General features: G+C 44.9%; 1 protein-coding gene across 4 annotated transcripts in view; it reads left to right on the top strand.

Moving 5' to 3' along the window:
* Positions 1-22,996, top strand: part of park (E3 ubiquitin-protein ligase parkin) — a 134,701-nt gene that overhangs the window by 99,205 nt on the left and 12,500 nt on the right. For 2 of the 4 annotated variants that reach the window (XM_037413141.2, XM_037413140.2), the window contains one exon: positions 22,521-22,635. The exons of the other annotated variants lie outside the window; for them this stretch is intronic. In XM_037413141.2, coding sequence (XP_037269038.1) covers positions 22,521-22,635 — 115 coding nt within the window. The remainder of the gene's footprint in view (positions 1-22,520; positions 22,636-22,996) is intronic. 4 annotated transcript variants of the gene reach the window in all.

Below are 22,996 nucleotides of genomic sequence, written 5' to 3'. Positions count from 1 at the left end.
GAGTGACTTGACAAAAAAAAAAAAAAAGCAGAAAGACATCAAAGATTTTTTCTCCAAAAAATAATTTTTTTTCGAGTGCCGAAAGTGAGTTTGCTTCTGACTCAGTGTTTAGCTAGTTTTGCATGTGTTCTGATGATACAAATTTCGGCTATTACAAATATTTTTTGTGACCCCGCGAGATTCGTATCATCGAGATTCTACTGTGTTAGGTATGCCCTCCACCACTCTTCTCATGAAGCGAGTGAACACCGCAAAAGTGGTATTGATGCCAAAAGGCATGAACCGAAACTGGTAAAGACCAGGCGAAGACTGAAATGCAGTTAAGGCTTTCGATGATTCGCGCATTGGCACCTGCCAGTAGCCTTTCGTAAAATCGAACTTTGAAAAGTACCGGCTCTGACCGATTTTGGAAACGTCATGTCTACTCGAGGGATCAGTTCTGCAATTTGATTGAGCTGCCTGAAGTCAATACAAAGTCTTATGTTCCCATCTCTCTTCTTGATAACGACGATTGGCGCTTAATACGATGACTCTGAAGGCTCAATGATGCCTTGTGTTAGCATGTCCTGTACTTCTTTTTCGACACTTTCTTGGAAGGGAACGGTATAGGGTATGGGGGTACCTTGATCGGTGTGTCAGAGGTAAGACGTAACTTGCACTCGTCAAGGTTCGTCTTGCCCGGTACATAAGAAAACGTGCCATTGAACTCCCTTTGAAGTTCATTAATTTGGTCTGTCTGCAGTGCATTCAAGTCAGTCGATACTAATACATTTCTGTATGTATCCCATTGATGCAGAGCAACAAAGGGAATCTTTTGCTCGTGCGCAGTGTCTGACTGTATAGTAAGAGCAGCATGCTTTACTTCATTCTCGAGCTCTCTTTCCTCGTATTTCTTGCGAAGGTTAATGTGAAATAAGCTTCTTCGAGCTCCGAGATCTATTACATAGTCATATTCACGACCTTGAAGGGTCCTTTCTATGTCAATATTAGCTTGTTTTTATCTGATGATAGCAGTAGTAATACCTTATCTTCGGGTGATAGCTGACGAACTCTTGCTTTCTTATCGTAATATTTCTTCTGCGTGATCTCGGTCTTGAGGAGTTCTTCATGGGCTACTTGGATGTATTGTTTTCGTGTCAGAATCGATGTTTGCCCCTGTCCACAGTTCCTTAAGAATTGACATTGGCCCGCGTACAAATGTACCGTAAAAGAGATCGAAAGGCGAGAATCCAATGCTTGTTTGCAGAACTTCCCGGTAAACGAAAAGCAGGGGAGCCAAATACCGATCCCAGTGTTGAGGCCGTTCTCGACACATGTGGCGAATTATTTGTTTGAGGGGGCCGTTAAATCTCTCTATAAGTCTATTGGCCATAGGGTGATATGGCTTTGTGGGTAGTTGTCGAAACAAAAGTAGCTAACTGATTTCTTGCATAAGATTTGAAATGAAAAATTTTCCATGGTCACTGACTATCTCTCGTGGCACTCCTACACCGGAGAACATTTCTACTAGCGCTTCTGCTATGCGTTCCGTCTCGATGTTCGGTAGGGCCACTGCATCCGGATAACGCGTAGCAAAGTCTACCATGGTTAAGACATACTGTCCCTCTGTCCCCATCCTTTGGGTGATGGGGACAGAGGGCCGATAATATCGATAGCGACCCTGTGAAAAGCTGTGTCAATGATAGGCATATTCTCCAATGGAACTCTTCCAACGAGGTGTTTCGGCACGGCCCACTGACATATGTCGCATGACTTCACGAACCGTATGACATCCGCCTGCACACCCCGCTAATATAACTTTGTAAGGACACAATCTGTTGTCCCCTTTTGCCCCTGGTGGCCCGCCTGAAGGCCTTTATGAGCTATCTTCTTCTTGGTGTTGCGGAGGGCCTTGGGGACTACAAGTTGCTCCATGTCTCGCCTTTCTGCCATGTGAAAAAGAAAATCATGTATCAGCACAAACTCGGTAACTGCTGACTTCTTCTATATGACTTCCCCAATGCGGCGAAGAAGGTTTCTAATGTGGGATCTCTGTGCTGTAATTTCTGCAGCTCTTCCGGATGATATCCATTGGTTGCATCGAAGGAACATGCAATTCTCTGTCCTTTTTCCTTTCCTTCCCTGCAGCTACGATCGCATCATCTTGTTGTCCTCTATCCAATGAGGTTGCGTCTTCAAGTTGTTGTACAGGACCAACTGGATCATAGTCAATCCGTGCGCCTTTTCGTCGTCGTGCCAGCTTCGGTACTTGGTCTGTCTCTGACAATACATCTTCAATGTTACCTAGCACAACATCCATACAAACAGCAAGTACCTCACCCTTGAAAAGCGGAGAATCAAGGTACAACCTTGCTTTATGAGTCTTGTGCTGATCGGTCTAATAAACGAATGGTACGGGTGTTACCGGTTAGGTGGCACTCAGAAACCAGTGACCGTTTCACCACTACGGTGTTGCATCCGGTATTCGTAATACGGTCACAAGCTTTCCTTCCAGATCCCCCTCTACTGTTGGCATCTGCTCTGACCTGTTGTTGCAACTTGGGTTGCTCTGAGTCGCCTCGGGTATGTCATGAAGAGCGTTCTGCTCTTGCTTGTCTGGCCCACTTTCCAATGATTTGGCATGTAGTGCTTCTTGTGCTCCCAAGACAGAGCATGAGGTTTCTCACCACTGTTGAGTGTTTGAGGGGCAACTACAGTCAGTCCCGGGTATATGGAACTCGGATATATCGAATTATTGGCTATATCGAACAGCCGAAAAATCCCCTTGAAAAACACATGTAAAAGTATAGGGCACATGTGCGCATATATCGAACACTTGTACGCCGACATATTTGGTATATCGAACGGTGTGCCGCACCGGAGTCGTGACACTGATCACAATTCAGTCTCGTTCCAAGAAAGTTACGGACCCTTTTCATGCGCACGTCAAAAATGTGATCGCGTTGCTTCAATAAGTTCGTACAGCCGTTATTCAGTCGCATTTCAAAAGAATTACGGATCCTTATCGCGTGTGCGCGCGTCGAGAATGTGATTGTGTTGCTTCGATAAGTTTGCACAGCGCTTGCGAGTGCACCTGTTTGTCTGCTGCGGTATTCAGCCTGCAAGGTACGGTATAGCGTTTTTAATAAGTATGCCAACGCTTGAAGCACCACAAAAAACTTACATGATAGCCTGCACCGGCGCCTTCGGCACAATGTGCATATTCAAGCTAATCCCGCACTCTGGCTTGCAGTCCCAAAAAACGTAGTCCTTGAGATCTGTTTCCATCGGCACCCCATGCAACAACGGCTATTTCAGATCTCGAAGGCCATGCATTTGCGAATTGTACACCCCTGGCGGTCTTTTGTTTTCCTCTTTTTTTTTTTTGCTGCTTGTTTTAAAAAGCCCAAGTGGCATTGCCACCGCCAAGAACGTGTTTCAACAGGAGTAGGACCCTGTTGCAATTGTTGCTTTTTTATTTTTGTTGTGCTGGCTTAGTGTTCAGGCGCCGACTCGCCGCTCTCACGTTTCCGACTTGTGCGCGGCATTTCTTGGCCCTGGTAGCCATGGACGCGAAGAAGCGCAAGAACTTAGACTTGGTGACCAAAACCGCCATCATTCGGCGGGTGGAGGCTGGCGAGAAGTCGTCGGTCACAGAAGCTTTCGGCATTCCTCGGAGCGCATTGAGCACGATTCTCTGGAACAAAGCCGATGTAAAGGTGAAGGCTGCCTAGTCGTGCCGTTCTAAGGCTTGTTGCATGCGTGCTTCTGCATACGACAACATTGAAAAAGCGCTGTACGCCTGGCTTTTGCATACTAGGGCGAAAAACATTCCCGTTGATGGCCCGATGCTAATGGAAAAGGCAAAGTGGTTCGCTGCAGCTTTGAGGGTGGACGACTTTACTGGTGGCACCGGTTCGCAGCAACACTTCAAGAATCGCTATGGCATCGCTGGAAAGACCCTCTCCGGCGAAAGCGGCACGACAAAGAGCCAGGACATAGAGAAGCGGCTCTCTGAAGAGTGGCCGAACATTCGAGACAGCTTCTTACCGTCGGACATATACAACACCGACGAAAGGGTGCTTTTCTGGCAAATGTTGCCGAACAAGACTTTCGATCTTAAAGGGACCTCTCGTCATGGAGGGGAAATGAGAAAAGTGCGCGTCTCGATCTTGCTCGTGACGAACATGGATGGCTCTTGCAAGCTGCGGTCGTTCGTTATCGGGCAAGAGCAAGTCGCCGCGATGCTTCAAAAACGCGAAGAGCCTCCCGGTCTGATTTGCGTTCAACAAAAAAGCATGGATGACGTGGGACCTCTTTTCCGAATGGATGCGTGCATGGGATGCCGAATTAGAGAAGGCGAACCACAATGTTTGTCTTCTGGTAAAAAATTATTGAGCACATCATGTGGTCAGCCATCTTAAAAAGACCACAGTCAAGTTTTTGCCGTCCAACATCACGGCAAGGCTGCAGCTTCTCAATCAAGGCATCATTAAATCTTTTGAGGTCGGATACGGGCGACGTCTGTTGCAGAGGCTCCTGATCAACCTTCAATTGAGGGTCGAACTGCAAACCAATCTCCTCGGAGTGATACAAATGGTAACCGGCGTGTGGAATGACGTCAAACAAGCCACGATCGTGAACTGCTTCGGTAAAGCTGGCATTCTAGCTTCACTTGACGATTTTGGGAGTGACGGCGATGTCACAGCAGACGATAACATAGAGTGCCTTGAGGATGAATTTCGCCAGCTTTCTGCGTTTCCGGGTGCCATCGCTGATGGGGCCACAGCGAGGGATTTCGTCAGTGCTGATAATGATGTGCAAGTCGTTTGGGATCGCACTGATGCACAAATCGTGGCCGACGTCGCCAGTGCCGATGAGGTCGATCAGAGCAGTGATAAGGATGCCGATGATGCCTCGTCGCAACGCTGTACCGCTGCAGAGCTTGTGTCGGCATTTAGCGTTATTCATCGCTGTTGTTGAGCTACAGAAGGCGCTGGGCTTACCTATGTGGAAAGCCTCAATAATATTGAGGATGGCCTCATGAATTTAATGGCTCAGACTAAGAAGCAAGCCCAGCTCACAGACTTTTCGGACCAAATAAAGTGTGGTGACTTTCATGTTTTTTCTTTGATATTATGGAAAAGTCGGCAAGCGGAAGCTTAGCACAGTCTTTGGAAGCCACTCCGAGACTCGCAGAGCTTCAAGGTAGCCCTCAAATAGACATATTTTATGTTTCAAATTATCGATATATCGAACTATTTTGCTATCCTCTTCGAGTTCAATATATCCGGGAATGACTGTATCCGGTCTGTGCCCAGTCTTCTTGCAAATCTGGCACGACATCGGCTTTGATGCTTGAGATTTCGTTGAGCAATCGGAAGCTCGAAGAACCTGCTTGTCGCATAGAACAGACAGCAGCTTTTCTTTGTTTTCGCTTGCAGTGTCCACTTTAGCCGCAGCCAGCAGTGTCCCCTTTTCAGCCTTTCCTTGAGCGAGATTGACAATTCCCTGAGCTTTCAAATATCGATCTGCCGTCGTCGCCAATGTGTCCGAGTTATTGCATCCTCGTTCCTTCGGGAAGACAGCCAACCTCTTGTCACACCGTCTGAGGTAATGCTCAGACACCATCTTGTCTCGCAGTGCATCATAGGTTTTGGGAGTCTTCGCCAGCTCTTGCTAGTGGTCGAAGTATCCACAGAGACGTCCCTCAAACTGTCGATTTGTTTCAGCATTCTCAGGCCTGGCGTCCCTGAACATCATGCGGTATCCCTCCTCTGTGTTACGGAACCGCTGGCGGAGCGTCTGTTTGAGCTTTGCATAGTCCGTAGAGTCTTCCGCAGACATCCGTCCTACCACGGTCAATGCTTCTCCCGTTTGGCACAAGCTCAGTGACAGGGCCCACTTCTTGGTTAGCCAGCCTTGGTTCGTAGCAAGCCTCTCGAATCTCTGGATGTACGCATCCAGTTCTTCCCTACCCTCATTAAAGGGAGGAATCGTTTTGTGTGGGCTGCGGACACTTTGACCACCACCCATAGAACTCCTGTTCAGATGCTGCGCCTCTGCAACATGATGTCGCTCCTCGAAGAGGAGCTTCTCAGCCTCCATACGAGCTAACTCACACTCATGATCCTCCTGCGCGGCTAGTCGTGCCTCCTCTCGATCCGTCACTCTCTACACCCTCATTTCTTTTTCCTCCGCGCTCACCTATCCCAATAACGCCTCTCCGCTCAGCCTTATTTTCTTCTCTAGTTCAACTAGCTACCTCTTCTCCTCCATTCTCGTCTGACACAATCAAACGTGAGGCTCTTAAAGGTTGTGAGAGAGCTTGGTCCTGTTTAACGGACGCCAGAAATGTGTGATGATTATGGACGTTCGTCATGTGGGTTGCTGCTGCCGTACAAGAAAGGATATGTGGGAAAGCTTTAGAGTTAAAGAGAAGGAAAGAAAGACTCTATAAAGCACACTAGTGAAGAGGAGATAGGAAAGCGATAAACGGACAAGCTATGTGTACAGGAAAATGGTAAGCATGCGCAGCAAGCAGTCCTAAAGTGTGAAGAGTTCGGCTTCATTACTGCATGACCCTGTCGTGCGCGTAGAGTTCCCGATTGGTAAGCGGAAATGAGAAAAACACTGCCTCACGGTTCGAAGCACTGTCCTCTCATTGTGGCGTGTCGGTCATCGTGAGGCAGGGCAGAAGTGGCACAGAGGGTGCACAGTCGCTCAGTAAGGCACGGTCGCCGCACACGGATGTGCTACCGTGTGCAGCACTGTTGTAAAACACTCGGCGGCCAACTCAGCACGGCGGTCCGTGACTCTCGAGCACCTTGATCAGCCAACAGTCCTCGAAGGCAGCACCAGGCAAGCCTCGTCCGCAAACCCGCTTCCGGCCACTGCACCCAGGCAGGAGCCGCACCCCTGGTCAGGTCCTTGAACCTCAAAGTAGGCCACCAGGGCTGGTTCTTGGACAGGCTCAACCTGGTCCCACGCTTGCCTCAGGAACCTTGGCTGACGCTCATCGTCTCAAACTGTGCCCCAGAAGCCCTCGTGACTTCCTCATCTTCACGTCCCGAGCCGTTTTTTTTTTTCACGCATTGTGTCATAGCTCGTTCCTACTTCTTCTTCTGCACACCGTGCCACCTGCCCTCCGCTCTTCAGTTTCGGTTTCGGATTGCAGCTTCATTCCTTTATGCTTACGCATTACCAATAAAACATGACTTCTGTGTCCTTTTGTCACACCAGTCTTCGGTCTTGATAATGTAGGCCCTCAGACTGTCAGGAGGCTTCACAACCGTAGCACTGGACCAGGTTTTTGGTGGCACATTGTACATAAAGTCCCCCCATGTGTTTTTTGCAGGCTAGGTTAAATAGCCACAACTCATCTTCCTCCTCTCTCCTTACACTAGTCCCCCTTCCAGCTGAAGGCAAAATGCCACCGTAATATTTCTGATGCTTTTACAATGGATGGATTCTCCCCCTGCTGCGCCTACTTCGTTTTATGCCACCCTGCCACCCAGCTGTCCCTGCAACCTTTCTGCCGGCAGAAGAGTGGTCATAATTTTTTTTAATAGAGGTTTGGTTTACATCTATTTCACTAAATGCACACTATAGGTGATGTAGCAAAGCATTTTGGGGATTTATGGGGATACTTGAGGGTTCATTTCATGGACACTGCAGCTGTGCATGTGTGATGTGTGCACGGAGACTGCAACTGCACGAGTGCGTCTTGCCTGATGGAAGGACCTGTTAATGGGCGCTGTGTGAAATTTCGTGCTATGCACTGAAAATGTCCCTTTACACAGTGAAAAGGCAAGCCAGTGAGCTGAATGAATGAGTGCCAGTGCACAAGCTACGTCAACCTGAAGTGGCTCAGACGCCTTCTTTTAATGTCAGGCTGGTGTGAATGCTACATACTGGGCATTGTGATAGATTAACATCACCGTTAGACAATGAAGAAATTAAACATCCCTGTTCTAGGACTGCTTCTTTGGCCGTTGGTCGAGTGTTGATGAAAGCCCCTCCTTTGCATCTTCTGCTGCTCTACGACACATGCAGTCTTCGAAAGTGAGGTTTGTGTGTGTCGGGGGGGGGGGGGGGGGTAATCATAGACATAAAGAAGGCCCATGTGAAGGTTTACAATGCAGGGCAATCTCTCAGAGCTTGTCTGGCTTCTTCGACTGGAAGCTTTTTCGTCCAATACTCTGCAGCCAGACATAATTTCTGCAGCCAGACATGCATCCCAAAACAGATGTATGGGGCGCAGCTGTAAACAGATGTATGGGGCGCAGGTGGCTATCAGTGGCGCCTCTATAGGCGGTGCACAAGGCGTATACACGAATGCGCTGCTCAGCTTTAGCGAAACATATGAGAGACAAATTTTTCATCTATAAAACGAGTCCTCCTAGCACCGCACCGAAGAGCGCAAGTCGTAACACAGATGCGAATTGCGTCCTTTTGGGAGTATTGAATAATAAAATGCGTAAAGGCTCTTTCTCAGCGAAACCCAACCTATCTGTATAGACCTAGAGTCGACACCCGAAAACTAGCTCAGCTTTTCCAAGAGCCTGTCCAATAAGGCACACGGAAGCGATTGTTCTTGTACTAAAATTATAATTTCATCCCGCAGGTTGGCTGCTAATGGCAAAGTCGGGCAACATTGGGCAATGTGCATTATTTTCAGCTGTCTAGATAGCAGCAGAAGCTGTTTGGCTCTGTTACTCCCCCAAAACATGGCGTCAAGTCACCACCACTTGCACCACTTCGCATGCGCAGGCTAGTCTCCCGAAAAAAAGTCCATTGTTATCCTAGTTCAACCACAAATATTCAAACACACATACACTGCCAGACACTCGTCACCTCCCTGCGATGGGAAAGTCCTACGGGCTTCAAAAATATGGGGAGGCAAGGTCCAGTCCTTTGTGTCCTTCAAAAACGCTTCTACAGTCACCTGAGTACAAAGGCGAGCAACCAAGCAATTCCTGGAATCTTTGGCACAATAGCCTAACCTGCTGGCTATGCATTCCTGATGTACAGTGCAACACGCTTTATTCCCTTCTTCCTTTCTCTCTCTCCTTCTCTTTCTTTCTTTTTCAGTAGGATTTAGCCACTGAAGTCTAAAGAAGTCCATCCGTGTTTTGGCGGCTTAGTTATGTTTAGAAGCGCCACTTTTGACGAACGTCGGAACTGACATGAAACAACTTGATGTTTTTTTGACAGAAGGCGCCACCGTCAAAAACTGTTTGCGAGCTTTATTATTTTTGAAAAATCTTTTGTTTCAAGCACCGCTTCGTAAAGTTAGTGAGTACTGGTGATTACAAGACACTACATGGTCCTGCTAATGTGCAATACTTGTTGTGAATTAGCCTACAAAAGACAAAAAAAGAAAATTTGCACGAACCTGGCAAGCAGAAAAATGAGCTAAATTCACTGCTGTCCTACAAATTTTCTAATTAACTTACAACAATTTTCTCTTCATAGAAACCTAGGGAAAGGCTTGCTGATTTATGATTGAAGATTTCAGAGTTTCAGCTTGGATAGTTTTGTCCCTTCGTCGGTAATGCCTGACCAAGTAGCGCCATAAATTGCCGTATTGAAGGAGTAATAATTCAAGAACTGTTCATCAGAACACAAAATAACTTCGCGTACACATAATGTACATTGTAGCCTGGAAACCCATTCAATATTGTTGTTCTACACAAAATAGAAAAAAAGTTATTTACTCATAAACGTTCATTCTTTTGCCCATTTTTATTAGAGCGTGCATCAATTTCTAATTGCTTTACTGGCAATATCTCTTCATAGAAACCTTGCATAACGCTTCGTTAAAAGGATCAGCAAATTTCATTTCGTTATGTTGGACAGTTTTGCTGCACTGGCAGTACAACGGAGGCTTGTACAGCAAAAACGCTGTTTTTTGCTCACACTGTTTTAATTGCCATGAAATAACACTCCAGACTAGGCGCAAATACTAGTTGTCATTAGAAAGCGGAGAACGTAAACTTTCTAATGCAATAGAACTCATATTCTTCCATTGAGCAGAGCAAGCACAGTGAGCCAGTAAACAACGACTAAAATGTCGAGCTCTTGCCACTGGAGTGGGACCGCCACCTTAACAAAGCTAGCTCCGTAGACTTTCCTTTACGGAAACCAAACTGAGCGTTGCTTATAATGTCACCTTTAGTAAAAAAGTTCGATAATCGGTAGTATAGCAGTTTTTTGGAATCCTTAGGGAACACTGGAATAATCGATATTGGGCAATAGTTTCCCAGCAAGAATTTGTCGTCACCTTTAAACAGAACAGATACAGGAGAGCGCTTCATTTCATGGGAAAATTCACCGGACTCTACCGCTAAATTAAATGTATACACAAGTACAGGGGCTAACTGCTCTAAAACAAATTTTATGGGACTGATCTGAAGATTGTCAATATCTAATTCACTGCTATATTTAAGACGCATAAATGTTCTGAATACTTCTGATTCGTCTGCCGGGTTGAGAAATAGGCTTTCAGCATTTCTAATAATTGAGCTAATGATTTGCAGGGTATTATTAATTGGTGGTATACCAGAAGTGAAATACTTTTTGAAAGAATCAGCGAGTATTGTACCACTTAATACACGATTGTTTAACGTGATTTCATGTGTCACGAAGTCTGCCTTGTGGTGTCCTAAAACACTGTTTATTGCTTTGCAAGCTGCATCAGGGGGCCTTGTACAGATACCAGAAAACAAATTTTCATATTACGCTATCTTAGCCTTTTGAAGAACACTGTTTAGTTTATTTCTCAGCGCTTTATACTGCTGTAGTAATTCTTCCTCGAGATTTCAAGAATGCATGGAAAAGCTTATTTTTTTGGTTTATTAAATGCCTAATAGCAATTGTCACCCAAGGTTTCCTTATTTTCTTTACAGTTTAAATGTTTTAAAAAGAAAATGAGTGAAGTAGATGTTTGCAAAAGATTCTATAAATTTTAAGTACGCTTCACGAACATCTGTAATCATATAAACGAAAGACCAGTCATGCATGCTATCAGCACGCTTGAAAGCCTTAAATGACTCATCAGTGATATTTTAGACTTGGACAGTTAGATGTTGACACTTCTTTACTGTTTTTGAGGAATTGTATTGCATGGACACTGGACAGCGGTCACTTATGTCTGATGAAATAGCATCAACATTAGAAACAAGTGTGTCAGCATTCGTAATCATCATGTCTAACAGTGATGAGCTGGTTACTGTGATACGAGTTGGGGTTGATATTAGATTTGAAAAAGGGTTTATTGGCGACTGTTGCGACGGTGGTCCTACGATGAAACACGATCGGGGAAGAGCAACGGTCGAGCAGATGCCAGCGATGATCAGCACGAGCCGAGCGAGCGAAGCCAAGCACCCAGTACCCAAGCGGTGGCGATGTTGTTTTCCAACGATGCGTTTTCTTCTTCACAATTTGCCCCCGCCGAAAAAGAGCCATCCTGGCGACCTAAGAGTCTGGAGGCAGAGGGCTATGATATGGCTTAAGGCGGGCGATGTGGACGATGTCACGTCCACGCCGGCGCATGTCGTCAGATGGGGAAAGTGGCTCGATGAGAAAATTCACCGGCGAGGTTTGCTCCAAAACGCGGTATGGGCCCTCGTACTTTGGAACGAGTTTTGAGGAAATGCCGGGGGTTTGGTAAGGAACAGCCAGCCATACAAGTGATCCTGGGGAATAGCTGGGGCTTTGTGAAGCGATGCGTTTTCTTCTTCACAGATTCATTAATCCAGATGAGTGAAGGCACGATATGAACTCGCCTGTGTTTTAAGTGTCTTCTAAAAGATTTATATTGAAATCCCCATTACGCACAAGCTGATATTTGAGTTGATATAGTCTAAAAAAGACAAAAAAAATTAAGAAAATTGACAACGTTGCCAATTGGGGTACGATGAATAGCAGCAACGAATTCCGATTCAGTTTCAAGTGTTCGAAGTTCAAAGTCATCCGTAATCACAGAAAAATAAAGAAACAGTTCATGGGTCCGTTAGGCTTCAACAAAGATGCAAAGGCCCGCTCCTCGACGATTCGGGCGATTAATAAAACAGCGAGAGTAACCGTCCAGGATAAGCATATCACCGCCATCATAGCACCATGTCTCAGTCATCAGATTGTGTCAAACTTAAACGAGAACTGATTAATAAAGACTGCGATGTTGTCTTTTTTCTCAACTGCGGAACTTGCATTCAAATGTAGAGCAGCGTTCTGCAATCGACCATGTAGCGAGATTTTTTGTGGTAGAGCAAGGTTATGGTAGTTCATTCTAACCTTTTTTTTTTCTTTTTTAACTTTGCAAGACACGGTACCTCTATTTTTTTCAAGATCAGCTTCGCGAGATATATGTATGGCATCAGAATCATCAGACTGCCGCGCAAAAATTTTAACACTGAAAGACCAGACAGATTTCCAGTGCTTTTCATACCTATGCTTTACTGCCACGCCTAGAAGGCCCTTCAGAGCAGGACAGAGATGCTCATTTATGTAGATCTGTAGAGTCTGGAATTCCGATGTCATTGTTGCGAATGCGCATTTTATTTCTTTTCCTTAGTACAAGATCTCGCTTTGCCCTAGACTTAAACAGAACTACGTATAATGTTACTGCGGTCCGGATTTCGGGTAGGCACCTGATGACATGTTTATATGTCAGATTTCAGAACAGGCTCATTCAGCCTCACCAATTTTCAAAAGGACACTCAGAACATCCTCATTTTCTTCTTTTCGCTCACCCTGAATTTTGATGTTTGAGTTTCTTGAATACTGCTCTAGGTGAACTAACCGTTGCTCCAAGACCCCTGTATGGGTCTCAAGAGTCGGGCATTTCGCCTACAGTTCCTCATTTCTCATGGTCAATTCAGTATTTTTTGATACTGCATCAGCCAGCTGGCTTTTCCAATCCTCTATAGTTGAATGAGCAAACTCAAGGCTCTGAGCAACGTTATGTTGCTCAGTTCCAAATTCACGCTTTTCATTTTTGAGTTCCCTCTCAAATGACTCCCGCGACATCTTCCTGTCCTCTTTAAACTCATCTCTTAGTTTCGAGAGATTGTTCTTGACATCTTCCGAAATCTTTGCGGTATCTTTCGATATGACAAAAAAGGAAACACTGGTAACAAAAATAGCACAGAACATATGGGAGAAGCATTAACAGAAATAACGCAGCTTGGCAGCAGTGACAATATCTCTGAAACTTTAAATGAAAGCAGTAAATGTCTTTGCACCAACCTGCGGGAAGAAGTGCAGAAAAATGCCTTAGACGATCTGAACACAGTTCGCCACTGCTGCCAAAATGAAGGCGTCGATGATTGAAACGGTGCTTTTAAGGCAGTCGTGCTCGTGCAGAAACTCTGACGTGGCCACTGTCACCCCCTCCCCTTGTGCTGCACGGAGTCGGTGAAATCGGCTGACACGTGGCCAACTCTCCGGGAAAATCGGGTGCGCTACGCAGTATGCACATAAGTGATCTGCGGCACTTTTTATGTGGTCGAGATCAGCTTATAGCTTGCTTTGCAGTGCTATAGGAATTCGCCATGCTGGTTTCACTTCTCTCTGGGAACCAGGCTTGAGCTTTAGATGGTTGACAATACCCTCCAGTTGACCTGGATCTTCAAACACATTTTTGGGGGGCTTGGCAGCATTGTTAAGGTCTATTTGCTCGAGAGAGCAGATGCGTAATAAGCCTAGTGCTTCAGCAACTGTACTGCTCAAAGACACAGTAATGTCCTCGTCCCTGGTGAACAAAATTTGTCGTAACCTTGCTCTGAAGAGACTGTCTACCGCTGAGAAAAATTTTTCTGGTTGGGGGCGCAAATGAAAAGATTGTTCATCACATCGGCAGCAACGAGCATGTTTTCGTGCTAGAAAAAAAAAAATCATAATTTTAACTTGATGATGTGGAAAGTAGATAAAAAGTGACCACTAGCATCAAGCAACAGCGAATGAAGTCAATCTTCACAATCTATTGGTAGGTAGACTTGTTTTGCTTAAAAACAAACATGTTTAACTTGGAATTGTATTGTATGCACTTGAGGCAGCATTAGTTTACGCTAGAGACCAATTTTTGCTTTTCTTTCTTATGCGTTCAAATTGGCGCCCAGTAGCACTGCCGGTGGTGTGTTCGCTTCCCTGTATGCCTGCCGGCAAATGGTGGAGAAACGCGACCACGGCAACCGCCGCTGCTAATGAGAACAAGAAAAAAGTGTGTGTGTGCCTAAAACGACCACTAGGGTAGTTGTTTTTATACTAACAAAACTTGATAAAGCCTGCAAAAACCGCACACGATTTCATTTTTCGACTTTCATTGACACCGACAAGTGTTGTGGGCAGGCATTCATCCCACCGATGGAAGGAGAAAACGCAGCAGGGAAATTCTGTTTTAAAAATTTCTACGCCTGTTTTAGAAAAACCACTGCAAGGTTAGACACTGCACATGGTACGCTTTTTATTGTGACACAAAACAGGAGAGCGATGAAGGACAATAGACAGTCTCTTTAAATCGGAGCAACTGAGCAGGTTGCACCAATTGAGGATATTAATTATTGAGGCTATCAACATTGCACGTAAAGGTAGGAAGTGTGTGAGTGCGGCATCCCTGGCATTATCAAGCGTAGAGCTTGCACTTTTAAATCGCTGGCAATCCCCGCAAGGAAGAGATGCTTTATGGGTATCACCTATTCTCTTCTCCTTTCCTGTTTCTTGCTGATGATTTATGTATATTTATATGAGGCAAACACGGGAAATGAACAGCTATTGGTCAGCACTTGTGTCATCGTATGTGTCCATGTTGTGCTTTAAAGCATTTGCACTGCTTCTGTGATATGTGACAAATACATGAGTGCATAAGCCATAGGTGTGGTTCCATCTCACCTATGTCTCTATGCATTTTTTATGCTTTACACACTTATGCATGCATTCTTTATGAAATTTTGGTTGTAGAATTTATCCACGTTATTCAGTGCCATCTTTTTGACAAGTCAAGAAAGAAAAATACGACGAAGCATTGTAGAGGAGGCACTTGTCAGTCAAGAACAACAACGTGCGTAGGCAGAGGAAGTATTCTGGTGCCAATTAAACTAACTGAAGTGGTATATGGTCACACAGTTATGCAAAAACAAACATGTTTCACTTGATGACCCAATCATTTGCTTTCACAGTGCTGTGTTCAAGCTGGCAGCCCATTACCCACAAATATTACACGGATGTTTCCCCCCGTAAACTCTGGCAATGCACAAGTGAACGGGGGCTGTTAGATTTGCGAGAGGAGGCCAGCAGAGCACATTAACCTGTGTGGACCTTTCCCCCTCTTTCTTTCTGTTGATAAAGGGGCTGAATGAACTAGCATCTGCACTGTGATGTGTTATAGCAACAAGGGCTCATTGCTCTTTCTGTGATTGTCTGTGGCATGTGCTCAATAATGTTCCGCTTAGGGAAATTTCCTTTTTTGGGGGGAATTTCCCCCTGTCATTTTCAGGCAAAGAGGAAAAAAGAATCTTCGTAATATTGCAGAGAGTTTCATGGTTAGTGAAATTATCCTTTGACGACCGAAACTAGCAGCCACAGTGCGCTTTACTGTCTTGTATTTGGTTCTGGCGCATGCATCATGCAAGCCTAGCCCGGAATTTTCTTCGCCGGAATTTTTCATCCACTGGAATTTTCTTTGCGTGTACTTCAGAAAACCAGGCATTGAGTGCCTTTTCTACATTCCCGTGGGCAGAAGCCTGCACATGACAGGCTCCCGACGTTCACTGCTCAACTGCCTTTCCCTTGATATTTGGCTTGTTTTTCAACAAGGTATTCAAGTGCTCTGTGGCATCCCAAAGCCGTCTGCGACTGTCGAACAATTCTTGCCCACCTCAACAGGCTGAATAGCCTTCAACTTCGTTGCAAAGTCAAGGGTCTTGCAATTCTTGATGCCAGCCTTAGCTATAGAAGGAGTCAACAATTCAAGGAGTCCGTAGTGGCTTTGCACAGCTCGCACGGAAAAGAGAAATGCTGCACATGCGGTGGTACGTAGGCGATGCGACAGTGGAAGCAACAAAGTGCTTGGGAGCGATGGCCACCTGTGAGGGCAACAGCAAAACGGGCGAGCTGTGGTTGGCTGATCAAAATGCGCAAAACAGCAAAAAAGAAAAAACAAAGAAAAGGCAAAAAGAGGAGGATGTCAGCTCCTTTGTTCCTGTTCTCCGAATATGAATGGTGTCCGAGCGTGAATGGCAGCGAATGTTTATTTCATAGCCTCACACCCAATATAAAAAAATATTGCAATCGATTGTCGAACCACCTTTTGAGTGTTACAAGTGCCACCCATGTCTTCTTTTCTTCAAGTAGAGGCCCCGCTAAGAGTTACATTGATTCTGGTACAAAACCATCCCGGCTGCTGCGGCTGCATTTCTGATGGAGGCAAAAATGTTGCAGGCTTGTGTGCTCAGATTTGAGTGCACGTTGAAGAACCCCAGGTGGTCGAAATTTCCGGAGCCCTCCACTACGGCATCTCTCATAATTATATGGTGGTTTTGGAACGTTAAACCCGACATATCAATTCCGGTACAAAACCGCAACCTTGATCGCCTGCGTCCACTATCGAAAAGCAATAAATGTTGACTAGGCTTATTGTACGGTTCAGAATGTTGTGTGCGGGAAGTTTCTATTAGACAGCATGAACATCGGGTGTGGAAAAGATTGCACTTATGCACTGATTCAAGAGCAGCGCGTGTGATGCAATGTTTAGGTTCGCGGCCGCGAATTTAACAATGACCAAAGTGTGCAAGCCAGCATAGTGGCAGCAAAGGCAAAAGCTCGCGTCAGAAAGCCAAAAAGCTTCAGTTAAGTAAGAGGGTGTCGTATTGCAACCATTTGGGGGGGGGGGCTTATTATGCAAGGAAAAAAAAACCAGATTTCTCGCGAACAAACGGGGGGGGGGGGGTATGCTCTTATTATGCGAGTAAATACAATATACCAAGCTCACACTGAATCTCTTAAAGTTGGCTTCACTTGTGAACAAGAATGCATTGCTGCGTAGAGATTTCTGTTGGGGCAATACCAGCTGTCGCATCGAAATATGTTTGCCCCCTGATCATCTTTATTTTTTCATTGTTTGCTCTTGCCCCAAGGCACGCATGTATTATTGCAGAGTGTGTCCACTGTGTTTGACTACCGCTTATTCAGAACAGAGAGCCCTACGAACATCAACTGGCAGGAAAAATGCACAGGCTCTTAGCCATATATATCTTCCCAGTAGAATGTGTGCCTTACAATTGAGTGTTATACTTTATTTATTTATTTATTTATTTATTTATTTATTGTACCCTCAGGGCTTTACAGCATTGCAGAGGGGAGCGGGCACTGACGAGCAATGTTAAAGAAGAGAATACATAGACAAGACACTAGAACATTATTAAACACTGGAAGCAACTATTATCAACTGCAACTATGTTATATAGCCAGTAGATTATACAAGAAAACTAACAAAATCAAACGTTTACATTTCCAACACCAAGTATGTTATCGAGCGATCTTTTAAAACTGCAAGGCGAGGTGATGGATGCAACTGATTGTGGGAGGTAGTTCCGATCCTTGCAAGTTTTAGGCAGGAATGAGTGGGAATATGTTGATGTCTTGAAGCGAGGAACAGCAACTTTCTGCGTGTGGTCAGTACGAGTGGAAATGTATGACGGTGGGGTTATTAAAAGTGAACGCAGAAGGGAGTTGTTGTAAATTTTGTGGAAGAGTACGAGACGGGATATCTTACGACGTGTAGTGAGTAAAGGAATGTTAATAATTGATTTCATGTTAGTTACGCTAGCGGTACGGCGATAATCTGATAATATAAATCTAACAGCGCGATTCTGAATGCTCTCAAGTTCATTAACTAAAGTGATATTACCAGGGTCCTATATTGATGACGGTATTGCAAATGCAGACGAACGTACGTAATGTAAAAAAGCTTTTTTAAATTAACAGGGGCCATGTAAAAGTTTCTTCGCATGAATCCTAGAACCCGGTTTGCCTTACATGTGACAGAGTTGATATGATGTTTCCAAGATAAGTTTTTAGTAATATGGACACCAAGGTATTTATAAGAGGGGACTGGATCGAGTACGGTGCTGTTAAGGAAATGATTTGGACATGCGGTAGTATTACGTGAAATGCGCATAGACTTGCACTTCGAAACATTTAATTCTATTTGCCATAATTTACACCAGTTAAGCACGTTAATCAAATCTGTTTGGAGGGTAGTGATGTCATTATTATTAGATATTTGGCAATAAATTACGCAATCATCCGCGAATAGGCGCGTTGTTGAAGAAATATTGTTAGGCAAGTCGTTAATGTAAATTAGGAACAGCAATGGCCCAAGGACAGACCCCTGTGGCACTCCGGAGCGAACTGGTGTAGTAGACGTGTCGAAATTATTAGCCGATACGTATTGGGAGCGGTTAGTAAGAAAGCTACGGATCCAAGCGAGCACATATGAGTCAATGTTTAATAGGCTTAGTTTATGTAGTAGTAGGGAGTGTGTTACATTATCAAAGGCTCTGCTGAAATCTAGAAAGATGCAGTCAGTTATTGTTCCAGAGTCAAGGGATATGTGTAAGTCATTAGTAAAAAGTAGAAGCTGTGTTTCACACGAATACTGTTTTCGGAAGCCATGCTGAGCGGGTGTCAAGAAATCATTGTCTTGAAGAAACTTGATAAGGTGAGAGTAAATGACATGTTCTAAAATTTTACATGGTACTGATGTGAGAGAGATGGGACGAAAGTTACCTAGATCGTGGGTTGTTCCGGACTTATGTAAAGGTACCACCTTATTAATTACCCAGTCGTTAGGAAGCACTACCGTAAGAAGAGACTGTGTGAATATTCGTTCAAGGATTAGAGAGGAATACTCTGCCGTGTTTTTCAAGAATTTTGTGGTGATACCATCGCAGCCGCATGAAGATGAAATCTTTAGTTTATTGATGATGGACCGTATTCCTTCCGAGCTAATGACAATGATGTCCATTGAGGGAAAATTAAACGGCTTTGCAGGAAGTATGTCATTACTACTGGATGGTTCAGAGAAAGTTTCAGCAAAAGTACGGTTAAGTAAACATGCACACTGATGATCCGGAATTACATTACCTTGGGATATTAAAGACAGGTTGCTATGCTTGTTACCTCGTACAATGTTCCAAAATTGTTTGGAATTTTTTTGCAGCACTGATGGTAAGGTTCTGTTAAAAAAGGTAAATTTAGCTACTTTTAGTTCACTCAAGTAGGTAGCAGCTGCAGATTTGTAAGCTAGCCATCGAGCGGAAGACTGGGATGTCCTCGCAGCTCTAAACAGTCTTTTCTTGCGGTTAGAGAGTCTATTTAAGTGTCGGTTGTACCAGGGAGAATCAGTATTGCAGTACACCTTTCTTACCGGAATATATTTATTTGTTAGTTCCAAAATTTTACTTCTAAATAGGTTCCAGTTATCTTCTGCAGTGTGTTCAAAACTTGCAGGGAAAAAAGTATCTAAGAAAGAGCATAATTTAGTATTTATGGTGTTAAAGTCAGCTCTGTTATAATCTCTGATCATTTTAAAACGGTTCGATGAGCGCAAGCGTGGAAACGATAGAGAAAAATGAATTATGTCGTGATCACTTAACCCAGGCAGCAGTGTTATCGGGGACACTAGATTTCGAGATGACGTCAACACGAGATCTAGAAGTGATGATGTAGTCGAGGTGACACGTGTGGGATGCTGAACTAATTGTGATAGCCCAAAGTCGTTACAAATCGAAAGAAATTCGGTAGATTCAGATGACGTTGCCATAGAGCACTGGTAAGTGTCCGACCACTGAATGTCCGGGAAGTTAAAATCGCCTAAAATAATAATAGTTGCACCTGGGAAACAAACAGTAATCTTGTTTAAGCAGTCATGAAAAGAATTGCAAAAGTTCGATGGGCTGGATGGGGGTCGGTAACAAACTGCAATTATTAGGTTTTTAAAGCCAGTACGAATACAACACCATACCGATTCTAAGTCGGTGAGAACAGGAACAAGGAAACATTCAATGTCATCTTTAATCGCAAGTAGAACACCATCACCTCGTCGCTCATATCTGTCACAGTGAAAGGCCTTGTAACATTGTTCACCTTTTAATAATTCGGCATCCGAGACTGTATTCGACAACCACGTTTCAGTTAGAGCGACAATACCAGCATCACAATCATTCATCAGGGCACACAAGTCATCACTTTTTGACAAAAGGCTACGTATGTTAGTACTTAGTACAGAGAGAGCACCGCCCCCTGCGTGACCCTAACTTAGATCACTTTGTGGCATACGGCCAGACCGGAGAAGACGCAGGGAGGCAGCATGACTATTTGCGGTTCTGTATGTGGAATTACCGATGTTTTCGTCGTTACTTACAGAATCGCTAACACTTGCGCTATCTCCTATGTTATTACTAGCCGGGGAACTTTTTCTTGTTTAAGGACCGATGACGTACACTGCTTTAGTGGTTTTATCATAGCCGTAGCATTTTCCGTTGGCGAAAAGTTTCGTGTGTTGAAGATTGAACGGAACATGCAGTTCTTTGCCATATTCGTACAGAGCCTTTCTCGTATCACGCGTAGTTGCACAAAAGTCCTCACTCATAGAAACATTGCAGCCTTTTAGTAAGAAGCGTTTATCAAAAACGGTTTCTTTTGTTTTGTAGGCCGAAAATTTTACGATAAGAGGGCGGTTCCGGCCACTAGAGAATTTGCCAATTCTATGCGCACGGGCTATACTATCCGACGATATCGTCAGCTGAGGCTTGCTAGCGAAAAGTTTAAGAACTTTCATTTCAGATTGTTCGGCAGTCTCTAAAGCGACATCTTCAATCCCAAAGAACACAACGTTGTCCCTTCGGGAGCGGTCCTCGAGATCGTCAAGACGGGTTCGAAGCGAGTTCGTTTCAGTTTCCACGCGCTCCACTGCAGCACGTGTCGCATTAAGGTCTTCTCTCACGCTGTCGAAACAAGCTAACTGGCTTTCCACAGAACCCAGACGCTTGCCAAAGTCGGCAATTTGGCTCGTAGCTGCTTTCGGTTGCTCCTTTAACTCGGATATGTCATTGGACATGGCTGTTTGGGATGCCTCTATTCTAATAGACCGCGCGGACAAGTCCTTCAGCATTTTGGCAATATCTGCCAAAGAATTATCGCCAGGACCAGGATTTTGCTCCACATCCCCACACATAAGCAAGAAAAGGGCACTGAATGGTTCAAGCAATGCTTCTGGGCATGGAAGCACCACAAAAAAGCGATCATCAGATTTGAAACAGGAATGAGGAAGTTGACTAAGGTAACTAACCTGCGAAACAACGAAGAACCATGGTATGAGCATTGTTCTCTCGGCGTCTCCATGCCCACTGGCGAAAACTAGCGCGCGTCCTGGGTTTGTAGGCCGCGGTGGAGCCACTGTTGCAACTGGCGATGTCGATCCGGGGTAGCTCGCAACGAAGCTTGCTTGAGCCGGAAGTGTAGCAGGAAGATGTGGTTCAAGCGGCGTCGATGAGTGCGTGGATATATGCAATAGGCACAGGCCGGTACTGTTGGCGGCGAAACGCATGGCTTGGGGGCTGTCAAGGGAGACACTCATGCTGCTATCACCCATCAATCCACCGGGCTGGAAGCCGTCAGTGCAGGCGCCAATAATCTGCGAAACAACGAAGAACCATGGTATGAGCATTGTTCTCTCAGCGCCTCCATGCCCACGTGCAGAAGCTCATGATACGCAGAAGCTCATGAGTCATGTCGCAGACATCAGCTTGGTTTGCAAAACAAATGTCAACCACCTATGTCACAAGTCTGTCAGTCTCTGGACTAGACTTTTGACATAGTTTTTGTCCCCTCTGGACGAGGAACAAGGCACGCAACAGTTTTGTGCGGTCACATAGCCAGCTGTTTTTACCTTCAAGCATCCTTGGGCCCACCTTGCTTGTTGCTTCATGCACTTCAAGACCTTGAGTTGGAGAATGGCTCCAAATAATCAACCATTGCACGCCAGAGCACTGCAGGTCACGGGATCGAATCCCGGTTGCGGCGGCTGCATTTCCGACGGAGGCGGAAATGTTGTAGGCCAGTGTGCTCAGATTTGGGTGCACGTTAAAGAACCCCAGGTGGTCGAAATTTTGGGAGCCCTCTACTACGGCGTCTCTCATAATCATATGGTGGTTTTGGGATGTTAAACCTTTCATATCAATCAATTAATGCACGCCAGAGCAAACAAGCTCTGCAGCCATGATGAGGGAACCATTAGCTTCCTATGGCAGCAACAACAATAACAATGAAAAAAATTAGAAATATGTTGTGTTCGTGCTCCTTTGAGACAGTTGTTAGTCAAAACTAAAAGTGCATCGATGCTGCATGAATGAGTTTACACCTCACCAAGAACAAGCAGTACGCACAAAATTTATGTACACAGATCCGTGGTTCTATGATACCATTGACAGAACACATTGTTGTGTGAGTAGAAAAGAGCCACCACGTTTTTTTCGCAGGCTGGGTCAAGGTTCTTTGCAGCGCAAGGTAGCTCATGGGATGAAGCCAGTCGACTGACTGTGCAGGCTACCACCAAGCCATGCCCGAAATGCCGGACACCCACCGAACGCAGTGGTGAGGGGCAGGTTGTTTGAAAAATTTCTGTACTCTGAGTCAAACTGACATGAATCTAGCAATCTACAAAGTGTGCACACTTCTAAAATAACTTGCAAACTAACGACGATGCTTATGATGCACTTCAGAGGTGCATAACCGTGAAAAGACCAGAAGAAACACCAAAAGAAGTCCTTCTTCTATTGTGCACCTCTGCAGCACAGCATTACCTTCAATATGACATACTAACTGGTCTCAATAGAAGCACTTTTGAACGTTATTGCATAGTAATGTGAGTTTCAAATGAATGACCTCACTCTCAAAAGGTGTCTTAAACTCATGGCTAAACAAATGACACTTGCAGGAAGTAAATGTGTTTTAA

The sequence above is a fragment of the Rhipicephalus microplus genome, chromosome X (genome assembly GCF_043290135.1).
Source record: "Rhipicephalus microplus isolate Deutch F79 chromosome X, USDA_Rmic, whole genome shotgun sequence".
In the NCBI taxonomy this organism is placed as follows: Eukaryota; Metazoa; Arthropoda; class Arachnida; order Ixodida; family Ixodidae; genus Rhipicephalus; species Rhipicephalus microplus.
Note: the sequence above shows the minus strand (reverse complement) of the source record. Positions and strands in the feature narration are given on the sequence as shown.